This window comes from Rhinopithecus bieti, unplaced genomic scaffold, assembly GCF_001698545.2.
Source record: "Rhinopithecus bieti isolate Rb0 unplaced genomic scaffold, ASM169854v2 scaffold_34391, whole genome shotgun sequence".
Lineage (NCBI taxonomy): Eukaryota > Metazoa > Chordata > Mammalia > Primates > Cercopithecidae > Rhinopithecus > Rhinopithecus bieti.
This window is the reverse complement of record NW_016814542.1, coordinates 73,167-96,073: the sequence shown is the minus strand read 5'-3', so window position 1 is coordinate 96,073 and position 22,907 is coordinate 73,167. Positions and strand designations below refer to the sequence as shown.

At 37.4% G+C, this 22,907-nt stretch overlaps 1 protein-coding gene across 1 annotated transcript in view; it reads right to left on the bottom strand.

The window, feature by feature from the left end:
- Nucleotides 1–22,907, bottom strand: part of LY75 (lymphocyte antigen 75) — a 97,955-nt gene that overhangs the window by 36,086 nt on the left and 38,962 nt on the right. Inside the window, exons 14-25 of the mRNA XM_017851308.1 lie at nucleotides 21,447–21,528; nucleotides 17,413–17,481; nucleotides 14,972–15,086; nucleotides 11,499–11,534; nucleotides 10,956–11,131; nucleotides 9,924–9,991; nucleotides 9,566–9,645; nucleotides 8,523–8,662; nucleotides 6,699–6,804; nucleotides 6,309–6,473; nucleotides 4,677–4,805; nucleotides 2,693–2,919 (exon numbers count right to left, since the gene is read on the bottom strand). Of these exons, the coding sequence (XP_017706797.1) occupies nucleotides 2,693–2,919; nucleotides 4,677–4,805; nucleotides 6,309–6,473; nucleotides 6,699–6,804; nucleotides 8,523–8,662; nucleotides 9,566–9,645; nucleotides 9,924–9,991; nucleotides 10,956–11,131; nucleotides 11,499–11,534; nucleotides 14,972–15,086; nucleotides 17,413–17,481; nucleotides 21,447–21,528 (1,393 nt within the window). The remainder of the gene's footprint in view (nucleotides 1–2,692; nucleotides 2,920–4,676; nucleotides 4,806–6,308; nucleotides 6,474–6,698; nucleotides 6,805–8,522; nucleotides 8,663–9,565; nucleotides 9,646–9,923; nucleotides 9,992–10,955; nucleotides 11,132–11,498; nucleotides 11,535–14,971; nucleotides 15,087–17,412; nucleotides 17,482–21,446; nucleotides 21,529–22,907) is intronic.

Below are 22,907 nucleotides of genomic sequence, written 5' to 3'. Positions count from 1 at the left end.
TTTCAGTATCTTATCATTGCTTTCAATGTAAAGTATTTATTAACATCCTGTAATTTTCAAGGAATTAAGGCAGCTATTAGGATATATAGTTAAACAGCTACACAGAATATGTTAAAATTAAGGGTGAAAGGGAAAAGAGAACCATAGGTAAAGGTTGAAAATAGGATAAGAAGTAAGACCCAAATCATTAAGTTGGGGGGAGTTACAAAATAGTCTGACTCCAGCTATCTAAAAAATAAATAGGTACACATAGAAAAATAACTTGAAAGATCCATACCAAAATATTGAATCATGTTTATTTTTAGGTACTGGGATTACAGGTGACTTTAATTTTGTTATTTTAATTTACTGACAAATTTTCTACATTGCAATATTGTTTTTGTCTCAAAAGATTTGGGGTGACTGAAACTACGAAATGTAATCACTCATTGCTTCCTCACAACAGACACAATGACGCATTTCACAGAATTTCCAACACTGAAGATAAAGCAAGTAAATGCAATGCTATGAAACAGTTGAGACTGTGAGGACTGGGTAAGCAGCTTCCCAATCTCCTGGCTTGATCTGGGTTAATTTAATTTGATTATTTATTTAATTAATTAATTTATTTAGAGATGGAGTCTCACTCTGTCGCCCAGGCTGGAATGCAATGGTGCAATCTCGGCTCACTGCAACCTCCACCTCCCAGGTTCAAGTGATTCTCCTGCCTCAGCCTTCTGAGTAGCTGGGATTACAGACGCCTGCCATAATACCCAGCTAATTTTTGTATTTTTAGTAGAGACAGGGATTCACTATGTTGGCCAGGCTGGTCTCAAACTCCTGACCTCAAGTGATCCACCCGCTTTGGCCTCCCAAAGTACTGGGATTACAGCCGTGAGTCACCATGCCCGGCCGAACTGGGTTAACTTTAGAATACCCCGTGACTCAGAGAGACTATTCTTTAAGCTATTCCTAAACGCTACTTTTAATTGAGCTTCTGATAACAATTCTTGTTTTTCCATCCATTCTTCAATTCAATTCTGAGTCTTCAATCACATTTTTTCCATGCAGCCCTAGATATACAGCCCTGTATACTTTGGGATATACCATGGCTGAGAAAAGAGGTGGCCTATAATGCCAATAGGAATACCACAGCTTTATTTTAAAATCCCTGATTTAATTATAGCCAAAACTTCAGCTGTGTAACAATTCCAGTTTGTGCTACATGCGCAGAGGTTAGTGATGGGAATTAGTAGGAGACTAGCATCCTTTTTTTTTTTTTTTGAGAGAGAGTCTTGCTCTGTAGCCCAGGCTGGAGTGCAGTGGCACGATCTCGGCTTACTGCAACTTCTGCCTCCTAGGTCCCGGTTCCAGTAATTCTCCTGCCTCAAGACTAGCATTCTTTGTTGGGCTATGAAGTGAATGAGAAGCGCCCGAGACGTCTATCTAGGATCAGCACTTAAGATGGAGGAAAACATTATTCAACTTCCTTTTCAGAGTTGCTTAATTTTACTTTGCTGAATTTTTTCTTCTTAGAGACTGGGGTCTTGCTATGTAGTGCAGGCTGGATTTGAACTCCTGGGCTCAAGTGATCCTCTTGCATCCAGAGTAACTGGGACTACAGGTGTGCACCACGGTGCCCAGCAGTGCTGCTGATGTTGAAAGAGATGGAAGCTGGGTGCGGTGTTTCACGCCTCTAATCCCAACACTTTGGGAGGCTGGGGCGGGTGGATCACTTGAAGTAAAGAGTTCAAGACCAGCCTTGCCAACATGGTAAAACCCCATCTCTACTAAAAATACAAAAATTAGCTGGGCATGTTGGTGCATGCCTGTAATCCCAGCTACTGAGGAGGCTGAAGCATGAGAATCGCTTGAACCTTGGAGGCGGAGGTTGCAGTGAGCTGAGATTGCACTACTGCACTCCAGTCTGGGTGACAGAACAAGAACCTGTCTCCAATAAAAAAAAAAAAAAAAAAAAAGAAAAAGAAAAAGAAAAAAAGAGAAAGGGATGGAAAGGACTCTTTAAAACTATCCATAGTGCTTCCACACACCCAGCCACATCTGATTTTTAAATTCTTCTCTTATCTTTTCGTCGGCTGAAGAGATATGGCAGCTTCAGATTCTAGCTCAGTCTTTGACTAGAATTAATAAAAAGAAGTGCTCATATATATATATATATATCTCCACTAGAATCTTTTCCTCATTTAAACAATGAAGTACTAGATCTTTCAATAGTGGAAAGATAATTGTCTCTAAAAACCCATATTGCTGCTAGGTGCCATGGCTCATGCTGGTAATCCCAGCACTTTGGGAGGCCGAGGTGGGCAGACTGCTTGAGTCTAGACCTTTGAGACCAGCTTGGGCAATACGGCAAAACTCTGTCTTTACAAAAAATACAAAAATTATCCAGGTATGGTGGTGTGTACCTGCAGTCCCAGCTACTCAGGAGGCTGAGGTGGGAGGATCGCTTGAGCCTGGGATGTGAAGGCTGTAGTGAAGTGTGATCGCACTATTGTACTCCAGCCTGGGCGACAGTGTGAGTGAGCCCTTGTCTCAAAACAAAATAAAAAAAACCCTGACATATTCCATGAAATTTACTGGAGTAAGATTTTCAGGTCTCCTGTTTGTTTTAGTTTGCTATGAGAGGTGCTATGCACAATAAAAAATGTCGCTTTCCATCTCCCAGTCCTGGCAGCTGGGACTGAAAACTTACATCTTGACTAAAGAGTCCGATCCATAAGGAAGAGTTGTGAAGGAGCGTCTGCACGCTGAGGAACGCCTGTTGGTAAGGGTCCGTGATGCTCACCAGCTGCATATTATTTTTCAGACATTCCTTTCGAGCGCCGTGCCAAGTCAGAGTCTTTGGGATTATTTTGTATAGATTATTTAGATATTTTACAGTTTCTGAAGCATTCTGCAAGGTCTGTCTGCCTTTAACTTCTGCATGTAAAAGAAAACAACAACAACAAACCCTTCCCCACACTCTGCAAGTTATGGGACATTTTTTTCACATTTCTCCCCATACGAATCTACTTTAGATATTATTTACCTATTTATTTTATATTTTGGGTGAGAGAATTAGGTATGTCTTGCTGTATATCTTAAGTAAAATGTGTGAGCTGCAACGTTTATTTTCTAAAATCAGAACAAAATTCTTTTTATTTTTATTTTTTTGAGACGGAGTCTCGCTCTGTTGCCCAGGCTGGAGTGCAGTGGCCGGATCTCAGCTCGCTGCAAGCTCCGCCTCCCGGGTTTACGCCATTCAGAACAAAATTCTGTTTCGTTTGTCTGATTTACAAAAGAGAAAATCTGCAAATAAATGTAACCTGCATTATCATGTCGTGTTGGTGCTAAATACCTCTTTTGTTTGAACTGCTTCAACAAGGAAGTAATGTATTAAGTATCCCCTTACAAAGTTTTCACCTGGGAGAGCTAGCATGGAGAAATGTAAGAAATCATCCGCAAGAGGAGGTATTTGAATTATTGCTTTACAGTAGTACTTTGCTAATAAAGGAGTTAGTTAAAAACATGGAAAAAATGGGTAAAGATTAATTTAGCAAAAAAAATTCCACCAAAGCACATGAAATATCTACTTACAGTTCTCATTACATGACAAAATTTTTTCTTGATCATTTCTTAAAAACACATTGTGATCAATGAAAAATAATGTAATACTTTTTAAAAAATATACTTTTCAAAATATGGATGATTTCTACTTTTAAGTATGCATTCTACTTTTATTTGGATGAAAGGCACCAGTGATCTTTTTATAATGTTTCAAATCCCCCACTTATTTTTTTTTAATACTAAATTTAACAGTGAATACTATTAGTGGACTTAAAGCTCAATAACTGCACTCAATTAAAAATATGAAGTTTTTCTTCTCCTTTTCCCATAATAAAATGTAAAATCTGAAAAATGCCAGAGTAGAAAAAAGAACAAAAATTCAATTACCTATCATGGATAACTCCTAATTAACAAATTCCATCAGATACATTAATTTAATTAAATTATAGGCAATATCCTTTAAAAATCAATATTCCATTTGATAAACTCTGACCTCCACTAGCCATATGGATTTAGGCCATGCTGAAAATTTTAAGCCATACAATTATAAATTAATATAAATTCATTTACAGTATTAAAAAAGTTTTTCAGCTTTTATTTTAGATACAGGGGGTACATGCATAGGATTGTTACATGGTGTATTAGACCCAGGTGGTGAGCACAGTACCCAATAGGTAATTTTTTTTTTTTTTTTTTTTTTTTTTTTGAGGCAGAGTCTCACTCTGTCGCCGGGGCTGGAGTGCAGTGGCCGGATCTCAGCTCACTGCAAGCTCCGCCTCCCGGGTTTACGCCATTCTCCTGCCTCAGCCTCCCGAGTAGCTGGGACCACAGGCGCCCGCCACTTCGCCCGGCTAGTTTTGTATTTTAGTAGAGACGGGGTTTCACCCGGCTAGTTTTGTATTTTAGTAGAGACGGGGTTTCACTGTGTTAGCCAGGATGGTCTCGATCTCCTGACCTCGTGATCCGCCCGTCTCGGCCTCCCAAAGTGCTGGGATTACAGGCTTGAGCCACCGCGCCCGGCCGACCCAATAGGTAATTTTTCAACCCATGTTCCCTTCCCTCCCTATAGTAAGTGACTGTATATATCTAATAGCATAAAGTACCATAGTTATCTAGATAATGATTGTTACCTGAATATTTCTGACAGAGAGACACAAAGTGGCGTTCACTGCAGGATGTAAAATTCCATGTCCCAATAAACGGTGATTTTTGGAGGTTGAGAATTAGGGCACAGTGATAGTGAGACTCTTCCTCAAAATCTAAACAAAAGGTAAATACATAGATGCAATCATGTAACAATGGTCTGGAGATCCTAGCAAGAAAAGTTTAGATTCTAGATTGAATTTGTCCCCCTATAAAAGAATTCCATGAAGGACCTGACCATGACATTTCTTAGAAAATCTTAATAAACTTTCAAAGCATGGATAAAGGGTAATTAATTTTATAAAAAACAAAATAGTGGCAATCTTGATAAACATATTTTTAAAACAGATAAACTGTTAGAAATAAGACGAAACACCTCCAGTCACATTTAACACTCGACTACAGTGTAAGTAAGCAAAACATCATGATTCAACTTATTAGATTTTTACAAACTTTTTGTAACAATAAGCTGCGTACCACATAATAGAATATATCTTAAAGCTTTGATTCTATACTAGTCACTATAAAAATCTCCATATATTAAAACAAAAGTATCTAGATTTCATTTTCTGATCGCAATCGATAATATTAGATATGAAAATTTATTCTAAGTCTATTATCCCTATACTTTTCTGAGTGTTTCAAACATATCGCACTTCGAAAAATAAGAAAAGTAAGTTTATATCAGGAGATACAGACAAAAAAAAAATGCTACTCAATAAATAGGAAACCAAAAATGAACGAAAATAATTATGGGAAAGAATAAAACAAGAAATGTCAAAAAAAAGAGGTATGGGTAGAACTTTATGTGGAGCCAAATGTGTATTATTAAATGTATTCTCTTTTTTTAAAGGAAACATGAACTGAATTTCATATAGAAGATTGGAAAATGAACAAAACAGAACCCCAAGAAAATGGGGTAGTAAAAGGCAGAAATAGTATTCATAATACAGGTCAAGCAATAGGAGTAGAGGGTGGAAAAGAGAGTGAACAAAACCAATAACATGCATCTGTTTCTGTAAAAATGTAAATAATGCAAAGTAAAATGCAAGCAAAGATAATGGAGATTTTAAAATACCATAAGCAACTTTACTTCAATACATTTGAAAATCTAAATTAAATAGACAACTTTCTTGAAAAATGCCAATTAGCAAAATTGTCATAAGGAAAAGTGGAAACACCAAAACGTACCAATGACTTTGAAGGAAATGGAAAATTAATAATGGCTATTTGGTTTTTTTTCCTTATGCTGACCTTATGAGGTAGTACAACAGTATTAGAGCTTGCAGATAAGAAATTGAGGCTTAAGAAAAGTTAAGTAAACTTCCAAAGGCATAGTAAATGGCTGAATTGGAATTCAAACCCAGGCAATCTGACACCAGAGCTTGGGCCCTTCACTGTTGCACCAAATTCCTTTATCATTAGAGTATGATCTCTGCAAAGAACACTATAGTGTATATTTCAAGATAGATAGAAGAGGAAGTTTTGAATGTTATCTTTACAGAGAAATGATAAATCTTTAAAGTGAGGAATATGGTAATTACCTTGATCAGATCATTTAAATGTATGAAAGACTCAAGTCTTTCACAGAGGTATAAAGAGTACTGACTAAAAAAAACTTACATTTTCTGGTATTCTCAGTCTCCTACTAACCAATAATGGGTGAAAGTTACTGTATGTCAGCTCTCTGTTATCCGTCCATTTGTTTATCCTTTCATAGGCAGTCCAGCGCAAACCAATCCATAAAGTAGCTTCCATATCCGGAAGCAAGGATGTAATAAAGTCTGTTAGAAAGAGATTTTAAAAAAGCATTTGATTTATTCAAATTAAAGATATACTAAAAATGTCAATGAATATCTTTTGTTTATCGAACTATCAAGATAGTCTTTTATCTGTTCCATAAAAAAAGAAGTTTAATAAGAATTTTTGTATGTTAATTCCTCATAGCCTCCTAAAACTAACCTTGCCCCAGATCAGAATAAAACATGTTTCTCAAATAATTCCAGTACCTTGTTCAATCTGGCTCAACACTGAAGGAAGGGTGCCACCATAGGAGTGACAGGTATCGCTTGCTTGAGAAAATGTGAGAGACATGGGTTTGATCTTTAGAAAACACTGCAAACAAAGACATATGTGAAACATGAGATTCCAGACACAGGAAAGCTCTATATAGAAGTAAAATGCTTCATCTTTTAGAGGGCTGCTAATTTTCGGTCTGTGAGATATGGTAATTTGCAATGTAGTACCATAAGAATTCAAGTTTATGCTCTCTTTAATTTTTTATTTTTTTAAGAGACAGAGTCTCTCTCTGTTACACAGGCCAGAGTGCAGTGGTGCAATCATAGCTCACTGTAACCTTGAGCTTCCTAGGCTCAAGCTACCTTCTCAATTGAAACAACCGAAGAGTGGTCTTCAAACTTTCATATATATAAATATATATATCATATCTTATATATAAGATACATATAGTACATATAATATCTTTTATATATAATATCTTCAAATATATATATTTAAAGATCTCTCATTTATTAAGTGCTTCCTATGTGTTAAGCAGTTTGTGTAGTATTATCTCATTTAATTCTCACAACAGAGAGAGAAACTGAGGCACAGGGACATTAAATAACTTGATCCATAAGTGAAATAGACACACAATAGTAAGGTCAGTATTTATACTCTGTTCCACCTGATTTCAAAATCTGTGTCCTTAATCATCATCTCCTTATATCAAGAAACACTGTTGAAAAATTCATCTTTGGCAGGATATATTAATTCAAATTTATATCAGCTATGCAAATTAACACAGTACTATTACCTTGAGGAATTAAAAGATTGTCCTAATTTTAAAAGTTAAAATGTACCCCTAACTTTACTGCAGATCCTTCCAGCTGTCAGACACATCTCTTTTTTCGCTTTTTCACATTATGATCGCTTCGGTATAGAGTGGTATGTCCCAAATTGTGTTCCTTGAAACATCCTACAAAAAAATTTTTTTCCAGCTTTCTTATAGACTGGAGTGGTCAATGAGCCAAGCTACCCAACGTGGACAACCTCATCGGGTAACTTCTAGAAAAGACCCTAGCGAGAACACCCAGAATTTAAGCTCAGAAGCCTTATATTAAGGATGGCAGAGCAAAATCACAAGAAGCCTGATTTTGCAGACTTCATGGTGTTTTCACACAAACCTGCTTATCTTCAAATGTCTTTAATGTGACAGAATAAATGTTTTAACATACTGTAGCAACCTCTTTTCAGCAGCCAAATGCATTTCCTAATAGATACGTATACCAACATGGATTATGCATCTCGAATTGGCAGATACAGAATGCAGCATTTCTCTAACCTATTTAATCATGAAACCCCCATTTGGAGGCAAGAGCGATGATTAACATTTTGTAGCATATGTATAGTCCCCAAAAAGTAGTTCGTGAAATGCCAGTCTAATTTGATTGGCAGATGCTGCTTGGATGCTCTCCTTGAGGGGAAAAAGAAAACACAAGCCAGAAATTAAGTCAGTTTCCTACAAGGCCATAGAAATAGTCCTGACTATTCAATGCCTCCCAATCCATCAACAGATCAACTTTAGCAATTTAAGTGTTGGTAGCAACAAAATAGAAATGCTGCACTTTAAAAGACCTGTAGGCATGACCAACTTGAGAATTAATTCTTGATATCATCCACGGTTTCTGGCAACACAGAGGGCCAGGTGGGATCCTGAAACATGTAGAGTCTATCTCAGTGATGTTGTCACTAATGGGTTGCCATTCTGCCATAGGCTATATAACCAGCATGGAAGCAATCATTGTTGCATAATGTAGCAATTCTCTTTTTACCTTATTCTGAAAAGGAATCCATTGCTCAGAACATTGCACTTTAGCTGCAGAATCTGGGCTGTATTTCTCTAATGAAGAAACATTGTATTTTTCACAGATGAAGGGCAATTTGCTATTACAGTCTGTTGGTTTACTTAAGTCTGAGAAATGAAAAGCAAGGATTACTATGGTGAGAATTTTTCAGTCAGTACTTTTTTTTTTTTTTTTTTTGAGACAAGAGTCTCGCTCTGTTGCCCAGGCTGGAGGGCAGTGATGCAATCTTGGCTCACTGCATCCTCCGCCTCCCAGGTTCAGGTGATTCTCGTACTTCAGCCTCCCAAGTAGCTGGGATTACAGGTGCATGCCACCACACCTGGCTAGTTTTTGTATTTTTAGTAGAGACGGGGATTCACCATGTTGGCCAGGCTGGTCTCAAACTCCTTGCCTCAAGTGATTTGCCTGTCTCAGCCTCCCAAGGTGCTGGGATTACAGGCGTGAGCCACCACACCCGGCCAAGTCAGCACATTTAAAAAGTAACCCCAGTAGTAAAGAAAGGTTCTTGAAATCAATCTTTCCCAAATGCTTAAGATATATTCCCTTTCTTCTCTAGCCACTTCTGTCTTCTATGATTATTTTTATCTGTAGGTTACAGCATACCAATACTGTCTATGAAACAGCATGTATTTTGTGTGACTACCATACCATCCCAGGGTGAAGGCAGGAGGTAGGAAGTTGAAGGGGCAGTGTAATCAGGGGAAGGGGACCTAAACTATATTTTAGAACTGCTGCCTGCTTATCTTTGAAAATTTGCTTAGACACTTATCAATTAGGAAAGTGGTAAGTTTATTTCTAAGTAACTGCTTTAGGATAAAGGAAGTTAAAATATTCACAGTGAAAAGTACCTTTATTTGCATTGGGGATTTGAGCTATTGTTGTTAATAATAAATCAGAATAAGATGAAGTGACCAAACATATAATCAAAAGGAAAACTAGATTAAGCTAGAAACTGAACCTGAAGTTCACATATTACAAAATCAGCATTAAAGGATTTGAATTAACTTTACCGATAAGCCAAGTCTTGGCAGACATGTACAAGCATTCATCTCCAAATGTCACAGGAAAGCGGTGCCATGGATATCGTGAGCTAAAAGAAAATGACAGATTTGACAACTCGTAATGTAATTAGGTGTTTCATTTTTTTTCTTTTTACTGTAAGTTATTTTATTTCTAAATTTAATGTTAATACCATCATTCTATACCCCTTTTTTCCTGATGCTAACATGCAAAAGGGCTTGGTTTCTCTAATTTAGGCAGTTTATGGATTAATGTTCAAACTACTTATAAATAGAAATCCATTTAGTAAAAGGAATTGCTTCTTTTAAGTGATAACTTTACAAAGGTAGAATCAATGATGTCACCTACTAGGTAAAATGATCATCTATTGGCTGCTCACTAATTCTTATCCACCACTTCTGTTCATCACCAGATATCTGAAAAACAAGCCAAACATCCATGCTTATATGTGCTGAGCTTTCTTGAGGGTTTTGATTCAAATACCTTGTCTTATGTAATCACTAACCACTATAATTTCTAGACATTCCTTACTTAGATTTCAAAATTATACAAACCAGGACCTTGTGCAAAGAGTAGTTGAAAACTCTCGGCCGGGCGCGGTGGCTCAACCCTGTAATCCCAGCACTTTGGGAGGCCGAGACGGGCGGATCACGAGGTCAGGAGATCGAGACCATCCTGGCTAACACGGTGAAACCCCGTCTCTACTAAAAAATACAACAAAGTAGCCGGGCGAGGTGGTGGGTGCCTGTAGTCCCAGCTACTCGGGAGGCTAAGGCAGGAGAATGGCGTAAACCCGGGAGGCGGAGCTTGCAGTGTGCTGAGATCGGGCCACTGCACTCCAGTCCGGGCGACAGAGCGAGACTCCGTCGCAAAAAAAAAAAAAGAAAAGAAAACTCTCTGTATATTTACAGATCCTATTGTGGGTACAGGAAACATGGTAGCTGTAATTATGGGCATATATTAATTAGACTAATACTTTAAGTGGGCATACAGTATCCTATTGCAATTAATTATAAATTTAAAATACAGAAATTATTTTCTTCCCAAAAGCTATTTTGCAAAGTTACTTATTAGTAGAAACAGAAACTCAAGTTAACTGTAAAGTTGACTTTTAGTAAAAAATGTGACAGGGAACTAGAATCATTTATATTATCTACTGATGTTTACCTTATAAAGTGACATTTATTATTAATCTTGTATATTTTAAAACATAAGCAATTCTACTTAATTTTTCTAACATGAAACAAATTTGGATGTTGTGAGGCAGATCTGACATTAGAGAAAATTTAACTTTTGTAGATTTTGGCAAAATTTTGTAATATTTTAAATGGAATAAATACAAAATAAGAAACATATTTAAAATATATTCTTTTAAATTACATTTGCTATTTTGTTTTTGATGGCTTTTAGTCCCGCAAAAGATGTTATAGTAGCAAGAAAGCTGTGATTGCTGGCACAGTACAGGACGGCTTCTTCATAGTTTAGGTGAAGATCAGCAACAAACCAATATTCACTTCCTTCAATTATAAGTGGAGGTCCATGAATTCCAGCACGCTCTAAAGAAGAAGAAGAAAGAGATTAGAGTTATGACTATGCAAAGCAAACTGTGTCCTTTAAGCATGAATTAATATTCAAAACTATAAATAGTAATCAGATTACTAGCCCTCTCTGGCTGGGGCAGTACTGACTACAAGGAACAAGAGATTCCTGAGCCAGTGACTCTGCCACTCCCTTGCACTCACAGGGAAAGAAGAAACCACCCTCATCACCTCATCCCATACCAGTCACTCACCTTCCTTGCCTGGAGAAATTTTGTCTCACTTGAAGATGTACAGAGAAGAAGCTGGCACTTAAATAATTAACTAAATGCATTAGTGACAAGGGAAAAGCAGCTTTGGTTAAATTTCAGTTTTCTTAACTCACCTGGATTGTACCAGTCTGGTGTTTTTGGAGTACGGCCTGTATGAGGAAGAAAGCAAGTGGCATTAGTACTCAATGACAGATCAGGGTATACTATAAGTAAGGCCTTTAATGTAGCACAAAAGGACTTGCAGTATTGTTGAGGCTTGTCCATTTCTGGCCAAGCCATTTCACGTTTTGATCACTTAGTTGTATTTTGTGGGGCCGATGCTAAAGCTGCTTTAGGAGCAATCCAAAAGGCATATCTGTTAAATATTAATGAAGTACTTCTAGCAATCTTTTACCTTGTGTCACAGAGGTCACAAAAGAAGTACAGATGGATAAAACATAGCTAAGAATTAGAAAGTAAAAACAAGTAAATAATGATATTGTATGTGTCACACAGAAGCATAAGAAATAGGAACCAAAATAATCATCATTGTAAAGGGAAGTTATTCAGGAACCACTTCTCCATCTAATGAAACAAATAACTATTCTATAAACTTAGGTTGATAGAGTTCATTGTCTTCCAAGATATCCTTGGAAACAACGTACAATGCTCCAATGTTGAACCTTTTGAGAAGATGAGACAAAACTGAGAGGAAAATAATAAAAGTCACTGAGGATTCTCAGATGGAAATGGAGGAAACATGGCATGCTACACAGAATTCCGGGTTGGAAGCTGGGCAGGTCAGTGTGCAAATGCCCTTATGCATTTTGCTGCTATGGTATTTCGGATGAGTTGCTTAACTCTCTCTGAGCCTTGATTTTCTCCTCTATGAAAACTAGATGGCTGCCTGACTCACAGAGAGTGCAGGTCACATGTGACGCCCTGGAGGAAGCGGCCAGCACAGGGCCAGGCACAGAGCAGTTCCCCATGGGAGCCTATTTGCTTTCCTCCCCCTTTTCATTCTGGCCACAGATCACATTGGCTTCAAGTCAAAGACATCATTTGCTTAATCTTAGAAATTACAGAGTAAAATAGCTAGTCTTAATTTTGGTGTGGCATGTGAGCTTCAGGCAGGCATCGGAAGACCCGACTCAGAGGACTGCCTGTATAGCCAGCATCTTTAGTCTGTCTCTCTGAGCCAATTCTATTCGTATTGGATAATTTCCAACAATAATGTTGCAAGTCAGTTCAAAATGTACATAGTTTATTGTCTGTAATCTTGTCAAAGGCTTCTGATTATTTGTGGGTGGGGGAGGGAAAGCTATGTCTAACCTTTAAATACCTTTAAATTGTGAGAAAAGTAGGATGCAAGGTGTTTTTTATACAAGATTACAACATGTATGTGTGTATAAGGCATCAAGAAATACAATAAAAATAGCTATGTTTGGGTAATGGCATCATAGGTAATATTCCTAAAACACTTTTATGAGCCTTATTTTGACACAGTTTTCTCAATTAAAAAAAGAATATTTAAAAAGTACAAATATCCACTATGGTTGAGGTTACTTCAAATTTACAGGTTGTCAAAATATCTCTTTTAGGGAAGACAGGATTCATTAGAACCAAGTAATAAAAGGCAAGTCAGAGAAGAGGCATGGTGATTTAGGATACATAAGAGGAAAACTTCTTTAAGAAAACCAGAAAACACAGATGAATACAAGTTGAGAAAACTTAGGCTGCTCTAATAACCAAGAAAATATCCAACCAGCTGAATGCATCACATCATAACTTAGAAAGTTAGGTACAGTATAGTCAAAAAAGGGTGAACATAACATTTAAACCCTGGAGCAAGCAATCATTGATTGCTTCAAGTGATTGAGACAGACTGAGAACAGGAGTTTAGTATTTTATTTTCTTTCTGCATGGGGATCATAGAGGTGGAATTCTTTAGGTTTGTTTGATTAATTGATTTATATTTGCTAAGTGGGTTAATTCCTTTCTCTCGTTAAAAGTATATGTTAAAATATATATATACTCCTCCGCATGCCCTTCATTTTTCCTGTGGTGACTAATTTGCCATTTCTAAGGTTGCCCTTGTTTAAACTCTGGGGTCTGCTCCGCTGCTCAAACAGGAGGTGGGGGTAGCAGCTCCCATCGAGGGCACCTTGGTTGGAACAATGACACTGTCTGCGGAATGCTAACAAATGCCAGAGAGTAATGGGAGGCTCGCATTAACACTTCAAAACAGAGACATTGTCCGAATTAATTATGTACAAGTTACTTTTCCACTTGTTTAAAGGATATCCAAACTGGTTTTCCTTTGTCCCTTTTTCGGGTTTAATAAAGTAATCAAGAAAAACTCAGGCATAATTTATCCTTTAGAAAAACCCATCAACACAACTCTCTCTCTCTTTCTCTCTCTCTCTCTTTTACAAATGGTTTGACAGTTTGCCTTTGTGAAAGAGATTCGCTACTACCTAATGTCACATCTGAAGCTCTTTTAACTATTTTAGGGAAAACAGTCTTCTAATAGTCAGTTCCATGATGTGAACTTTGGGTTCTTTCAGAACTTGTAGGAGGATATACCTTTAGTTTCAATGATCTGTTTACATTCAGTTCAGAGATTTATTTTAAAACCTTCTATGGGTTTTCTGCTAATTAATTTAATACAGCCAATGTCTGCTTAAAAATAATTTGAGGCTGGGTGCGGTGGCTCATGCCTGTAATCCTACCTAGCACTTTGGGAGGCTGAGGCAGGCCAATCACTTGAGGTCAGGAGTTCGAGACCAGCCTGGCCAACATGATGAAACCCTGACTCTACTAAAGATACAAAAATTGGCTAGGTGTGGTCGTGGGTGACTGTAGTCCCAGCTACGCCGGAGGCTGAGGCAGGAGAATCACTTGAACCTGGGAGGCAGAGGCTGCAGTGAGCCAAGATCGTGCCACTGCACTCCAGCCTGGTAGACAGAGTGAGACTCTGTCTTAAAAATAATAATAATAATAATTTGAGAATTAAAATCTTCCTGACATTTTTCTTAATATGTCATATTTACCTGGAAAAAGTGAAGTACAATGGTATCTACATTTCTCCCCACTCTCCTTTCTGTTACCAAAGGCTATATACTATCAATCTAACTGGCTTCTCAAATTTGAATTTATATAAAGTATTAGCAGTTTTGTAGTTCATTGAAAATTGCTTCTAAATTTTACAGGGACCTGCCACATTTTTATTTCTTGACTTCTGCCTTTATTGTTCCCAAGATTATCTTTATTTTTTCATTTTGCATCAAAATAAAAATTAAAATGATTCTACATTTCTCCTTTTGCTTAAAATATTTCATCCAAAATCTAATCTCCCTAAATGAACCTTACATTTTATCTTCTATGCAAATTTTTTCATGATCAAAAGTAAGATGTCACCAAATTTCAATAAGCTAGCCTTCTATTAGAAGCCAGAGTCAAGCAGGGGGTGCTCCACATATCAATTGCATCATCATAGGCTTTTAGACCTTAGAATTATAGATCACAATGCTCCCCTAGGTACTTTGAACTGAGCATTCACAATGTTAACATGAGAAGGTTGTGAAAAGGAACAACTACCACTTACCTTTTGGAATTTGGCACACCCATTCAAGTTTTGTATCACAAGCAAAAGGCCTCAAATAAATAAATTCTCTGTCATCATAGAAATGCCAGCCTCTTCGCCATGGCCTATGAAATACCTAAAAGAGGAAAAGTATTGCAGAATATTTTGAAGTTGATACATCCCTTATGGAACACTAAACTGTAAGCCCTATGATTTTGATCTGTATTTTAGCTCTAGCATCTAAGATACTTGTTCAATAAATGAACACATGAATTAATGGAATATTTAAACAGTAAAACCCTGAGCAAGAGCCTTCAAAGGGGCTAATAAGGGAAATATGTTGTACGATCATGTTTATGTCCAAAATGCAAATTTTCTCCCCCACGCCTGACAATTTTTGTTAGGATATTCATTTCAGAGGTATCCAAGCACCAAGCTGTGATCAAATTAGATCAGAAAGTGACATAAAAGTCCAGCCTCAGCGGCTCAGGCTCCTTCTCTGGTGTTACCATGCTATTTCTAGGATTTTGCCCTTCTCCAGGATGGCTCACTACAAATCCAGTTAGCAAGTAGGAGAAAAAGGATAGGGGAAGGCATTACTCGGGAGAGCATCCATCACTTCTTGGACTATTTTCTCTCAAGACCAAGTTTGTGGGAGTTCTGTGGCAGGTGAGGTAAGATTTTCCTTACAGAACATTGCCCTGGTTGGGCTTGTTCCTGATGCAGGTTGCATTAGTATCTCTGTATTTATTTGGTAGATTTTCAAATCTCTCCATACTTGGCAACTCTATTTCCCTAGAACACAGTTTATTGTACCAGTGTTCTCAACACTCCTAAAAATTCCATAAGCTTCTCTGAAGTTCTCACCTTTTCTTATGTTAAATTGGGAATCTATAAAAATGGCATGTACTACACAGTTTATTACTAGAAGAGTTACTTTGAAAATCATACTTTCCTGTGGCTTTAAGTTCTTATTTGCCTCAGCCTTCCTGTAACATTTCTGGTCAGCCACCTTGTTCAATCTCTTTCTTGGACTACAAATCAAAGATATTACCTGATGTCTCCTCCATCTTCATCTTTTTTCACTCTATATGTTGGCAGTTCCTCCAGATTCACTTCTTGGACCCTTTTTTTTTTAAATATACATTTTCCTTTCAACTTAGGACTCTTGATCTCAACTTACCATAGCATACATCTTATAGCTAGCTTGGATTCAAAATATCTAAACTAAAACACACAATTTTCTCCATAAATCAGTACCCTTTCTATTTCTATAAATGCCTAGTCATATAGCATAGTGGTTAAGAGTACCAGACCCAGACACACTTGGGTGTAAATCTCAGTTCTTTCAGTTTACGTTTACTCCATGTAAGCTGAAGTAAATTACTCACAGCTCGAATTTCCATGTGAGATGAATATAGTAACAGTGCCTACCTCACAAGATTGCTTATGTGCTGTGTGACATATGTGACATGCCTAGTCCAGTGGCTGGCCGATAAAGGAATTAATCAGATCAGTGTTAACTGCTGCCATCATCATCATCACAACCACCATAGACTATCACCATCACCATCATTATTATTGTCTCATAATGTTCTTGTTCTTGCATAAAACATAGTCCTTACTCAATGGTGTCGTAATTGCTTGTTTACTTGTCTTTATTTTTGACTAGACTTTAGTTTTGTGAAGAAAACGGCTATGCCTTGTACCTTGTCACTGTTCTATCCCCCAGTGCCTCACTGACCCCTTGGACTGTTAATGAAATGGATACATGAATGCATTCTGCAAAGGAAGATACCTAACTGGTCTTTTATGCCTTCCAATCTTACCTGTTGCATTTTGTCATCTGTCTCAAGATGAATCTTCCTCATACCCTCCTTAGTTCATGTGACTCTCCCTACTCAGAAACTTTAAAAAATGCCCTGTTGCCTATCTAGAAGTGTAGAAATTCCTTAACATGGCATCAATCTGAGTCCTAATACTGTTATCAAGGACAGCACCAATGAAAACTTCTTGATCTGTATTCTGTTCTCCTCACTGCCCTCTTCCTTCCACTCCCACCTTATTTTATGCCACTTTCTCATACCATCCCCTCATGAGAAAGCCTTACCCTATCCCATCTGTAGAAACTCTATCCATCCTTAAAGTCCCAGTTCAAGCCCTACCTCTTTGTGGAAATGGCCATGGGACTCACTTCCTCCTCTGAATTTCATAGTCTTCCTCAGCCCACTCATTAGGAGCTTATTACTGCATGGTAATGAGGGAGGTTTTCTTGAATATGAATTTTATCCTCTCAAATGAAGTGTAAGTTAGACTGCTGAGGGCCAGGCCATGGGTGTGCTTATCTCTCACCACATCTAACATCATGCTCCACACAAAGACACTCCATGGATCTATTACTTGATTGCATATGATGATGGATTTATGTTTTAAATATGCAGATTTTCCAGCACTGTACTGACCTTGACAGCAGCACAGTCTCTGATGTCATAATCCTGCTGAAACTCATTTGGCATGATAATAGTAGACACCTGAAAAGACAAGAGAGGCTTGAGAATTTAAGACTGATGTATAAATATTTGCAATTTAGATGTAATTTAGGCAGCCTTAATCACTCAAGTGTGTTCATATGCCACAGAAAGAAAACTTTTTCATCTCTTTTTTATATCATGATGCTGAATCATGAGAGGACTTAGCAAATGGCATAATGTCATAAGTTTCCAAACAAAGGAAGCCACAGTTTCAGAAGTTGAGGTTAATGGTGTATTAAGTTCGCCATTGGAGTCATAGAGAATCAAGCTTGCAAAATGCTTTTCTCATTTTTTTGCACGTGTTGAAATGCTTGTTATTTGACTAACTAATCTCAGGTATGCTCCAATTTAAAAATAAATTCAAGGAGTTTTACATTTAGAAAGAATAAAAAACGAGGTGACACAACCGTAATTTGGATTAAATATTGAATATCTGAGAATAATTTTGCTCCTATAACTATTACATTAATATCTCCTTAGGATAATATAAACGTGTGGAATAATAGCAAGGATTTTTAAGAGGTTTCTTCAAACAAATAATTTCCTCCAATAAGGATACTTTTGGCCAGGCACAGTGGCTCATGCCAGTAATCCCAGCACTCTGGGAGGCCAAGATTGGCAGATGGCTTGAGCCCAGGAGTTCCAGACCAGCCTGGGCAACATGGTGAAACCCCATCTCTACAAAAAATACAAAAATTAGCTGGATGTGGTGGCATGTGCCTGTGGTCCCAGCTACCTGAGAGGCTGAGACACGAGGATCAATTGAACGCAGGAGCTTGAGGCTGCAGTGAGTCATAAGGGCACCACTGCACTCTAGCCTGGGACACAGCGAGACTCTCATCCCCACCTAGTCCCCCCAGAAAAAGATATTTTATTTTTTGTATTACTCTTCCATATTTAGATAATAAAAAGAATAGCTTCTCACTATAAAAATGAAAATAAACAGCATAAAGAGAAAGCTTTGAAAACAATCACTTGTGGCCAGGTGTGGTGGCTCACACCTGTAATCCCAGCACTTTGGGAGGCTGAGATGGGTAGACTGCCTGAGTTCAGGAGTTTGAGACCAGCCTGGGCAAAATGGTGAAACCCCATCTCTACAAAAAAATGTAAGAATTAGCTGGGCATGGTTGAGCACTATAGCTCACGCCTGTAATCCCAGAACTTTGGGGGGCAGAGGCGGGCGGATCACGGGGTCAGAAGTTAGAGACCAGCCTGGCCAATATGGTGAATCCTCATCTCTACTAAAAAATACAAAAATTAGCTGGGCGTGGTGGTACATGCCTGTAGTCCCAGCTACTCGGGAAGCTGAGGCAGGAGAATGGCGTGAACCCGGGAGGCAGAGCTTACAGTGAGCCGAGATCACACCACTGCCCTCTAGCCTGGACAACAGAGCGAGACTCCTCTCAAAAAAAAAAAAAAAAAAAAATTAGCTGGGTGTGATGGTGGGCGCCTGTAGTTTCAGCTACTGGGGAGGCTGAGATGGGAAGATCGCCTGAGCCTGGGAGGTGAATGTTGTAGTGAGTTGAGATCGCACCACTGCACTTCACCCTGAGTGACAGAGTGAGACCCCATTTCAAAAAGAAAAAAATCACTCATACTACCCAAAGATGACTACTATATTTATAGCTTTATTATTTTTTGACTATATATAGAGAGACTACACATATGAGTTTTTAAAAATAAAAAGAAGACTTGTAACTTGTCTTTCCCTTATTGCCTGTATGTGACTCTATTTTCATTTGACACATAATTTTAATGGTTGTATGATATGTGAATGTATTTATTTTATTTTTTAAATTGGCAGATACAAGTATATGCATTTATCATACACAACATGATGTTTTGAAGTATATATACATTGTGGACTGACTAAATTTAGCTAATTAACAAATGCATTATTTCACATAGTTACCATTTTTGTGGTGAGAACACTTAACATCTACTTTTAGCATTTTTCAAGAGTATAACATATTATTAACTATAACCAACTTGTTGTACAAGAGATCTCTTGAACTTATCCTTCCTATCTAAATGAAATTTTGTATCCTTTGACCAACATCTCCCCAGTCCCCCACCTCATCTGCCCCAGCTCTTGGAAACCACCATTCTACTCTCTAGTTCCATGAGATCCATTTTTTTTTTTTTTTTTTTTATTCCACATCTCAGTGACATCACATGGCATTTGTCTTTCTGTGCCTGGCTTTTTTCACTTAACATAATGTCCTCCAGGGTCATCCATGCTGTCACAAATGGCAGGATTTCCTTCCCTTTTATGGCTGAGTAGTACTCCATTGTGTACATGTACCACACTTGCTTCATCCATTCATCTGTTGATGGACACTTAGGTTGATTTCATATCTTGGCTACTATGAATAGTGCTGCAGTCACCCTGTGAGTCTCTTAAACACTCTGATTTCATGTCCTTTGAATATATACCCAGTAGTGGGATTGCTGGATCATGTGGTTAGTTCTATTTTAAATTTTTTGAGGAATCTTCATACTGTTTGCAATAATGTTTGTACTAATTTACATTCCCACCAACAGTGTGCAAAAGTTCCCTCTTCTCTACATCCTCACCAACATGTATCTTTTGTCTTTTTTATAGCAATCATTCTGACAAGTGGGAGGTGATAACTTACTATGGTTTTAATTTGCATTTCCCTGATAGTGATGTTGAGCATTTTTCCATATGACTGTTGGCCATCTGTATGTCTTCTTTTGAGAAATGTCTATTCAGTCATTTGGCCATTTTTAAATCAGGTTGTTTTCTTGCTATTGATTTGTTTGAGTTCCTTATCTACAGTCATGCACTGCATAATGGCCTTTCAGTCAACCACAGATGGCCTACATGTATGTTCCTGCCTCCATATGCTTGTGTAGATAGTCTTCCTTGGAAGGTCTATCCTTCCTCCTCTAGGCCAATCTGAATACTGGCATTCAGATCATGGCTAGAAAGAAATGTTAGCCATCCCTTGAAGATGTGTTCCCACAAGATTATATTTTTACTGTACCTTTTCTATGTTATCATTGTGTTACAAATCCCTACAGGATTCAGTACAGTAACATGTTCTACAGGTTTGTAGCCTAGGAGCAATAGAGAGCCTAGATGTGTAGCCTATATGTGTAGTAGGCTATACCATCTAGGTTTGTTTAAGTATGTTCTATGTTGTTTGCACAAAACCACTACCTAACAATGCATTTCTCAGAATGTATCCCATTGTTAAGTGATACATGACTATATTTTGGATATTAATCTTTTATCAGATATATATATATATATATATATAATTTGCAAATATTTTCTTTTATTCTGTAGGTTTTCTCTTCACTCTGTTGATTGTTTCATTTATTCTACAGAAGCTTTTTAGTTTGATGTAATCCCATTTGTCTATTTTGGCTTTTGTTGTCTGCGTTTTTGAGTTCATATCCAAAAAAATCATTGTCCAGACCAATGTCATGGAGCTTTCCCCCTATGTTTTCTCCTAGTAGTTTCATAGTTTGGGGCCTTTCATTTAGTACTTCAATTCATTTGGAGTTGATTTTTGTATATGGTATGAGATAAGGGTTTAATCTCATTTTTCTGCCTGTGGAAATCCAGTTTTCCCACTATCATTTATAGAAGAGACTGTCCTTTTCTCATTGTGTGCTCTTGGTATCTTTGTTGAAAACTTGTTGGCTATAAATATATGGATGTATTTTTGGCCTCTCTATTCTGTTCTGTTGGTCTATGTGTCTGTTTTTATGCCAGTACCATGCTGTTTTGGTTACTATAGCTTTGAGGTGTATTTTTGAACTCAGGTAGTGTGGTGGCCTCCAGCTTTATTCTTTTTGCTCAATATTTCTTTGGCTATTTAGGGTCTTTTTTGGTTCCATATAAATTTTAGGTGTGGATGTATTATTTAACAAACAACTTGTTATTGAAACAGTGCTTCCATACTACCTAAAACAATAATGTTTTAACTTACTGGTGTACGATCACTCCATTGCCATGATCCTTGTAAATCTGGGCTCCTTTTATTCAAACCAATCCATAGCCAACGCTGGCCACTATGTAAAAGGCAAGTGTTAAAAATACGAGGACAATGCTTGGCAAAAATATTTAGCACTCACATGTCTAAAGTGCATCACTAATTGAAAAGCACAGTTTCAAGTAACATAAAGAAGTCTTTTGAAATGAAACTAAGTCCTTAATATGGGGTAGCTACATAAAAAGTACCATACTTTTAAAACTACATTTTAAGCTGTTTTCTTCATATGAAAGGCAAAAACCATTCTTTGAATTTTAAGAGGAAAAAAATGGAAATTATTCCAAGACTTTTACTGTAGTGCTTGAATATTAAACAATATTTTCAGATACACTCAAAAGCAACAATAGCATTTCTTTAAAGTGTTTGTCTATAACACTATCAAATATTCTTCTTTAAAATGCAGAACTATTTGGCTAAATTTTTGTTAAACAATATTTGAAACATAGTTGAGTTCCTACTACCCACTAAGATTAAAGTAAACAAGAATGTGAGTATTGCTTATGTGCCAAAGAAATACACCAGAAAAATATATTAAGTAATCATTTAAGTGATTATGCTTATCATCTACAAGTATTACACTTTTATGTAAAAGGTATTGAGCTAGGAGCAATGATGACACAGAGAAGTTTAAGACCTACATCTACCCTCAAATGTAATATGAAATAGAGATAAGATATATATGAACAAAAAACTAAAGACCATTTATGAAAGCTATCAAATGAGTTGTATACATTTTAGATGATACAAAAGTTCAGAGAAAGGAGAGGTCACTGTGGACTGCAGAAAATGAAGAAAGACTTCGTGAGGTTGGTAGGACAAAAGATATTCTTCAAGGGATGGCTAACATTTCTTTCTAGACATGATCCCAATGCCAGTAATCAGATTGGCCAAGAGGAAGAAGGGTAGGCCTTCCAAGGAAGACTATCTACACAAGCATATGGAGGCAGGAACATATGTCTAAGTAATCCTTTCCCCTCAAATACATTTATGCTCTGGCCAGGGATAAATATACAGCATAAGTAGACGTGATATAAACATAGTAAATTTTCTCTGCCTCTAACTCCATTTGAAAATATTTTCTAAAATTTATTACACTTTTGGGTGACAAATAATAATCCATATAATTTAACCTTTTTTGTTGGCACATGATATGTATGATCAGTACATGTGTGTATACATATATAAATGTAATATGCCTGTAAGTATAATATAGAATACATTTTAAAGAAGGGGTAGATTCCAAATCTAAAAACAATGCATATTCTCAAGTTCAGCAGAATATATGGAATATGGCCGGGCGCAGTGGCTCAAGCCTGTAATCCCAGCACTTTGGGAGGCCGAGACGGGCGGATCACGAGGTCAGGAGATCGAGACCATCCTGGCTAACACGGTGAAACC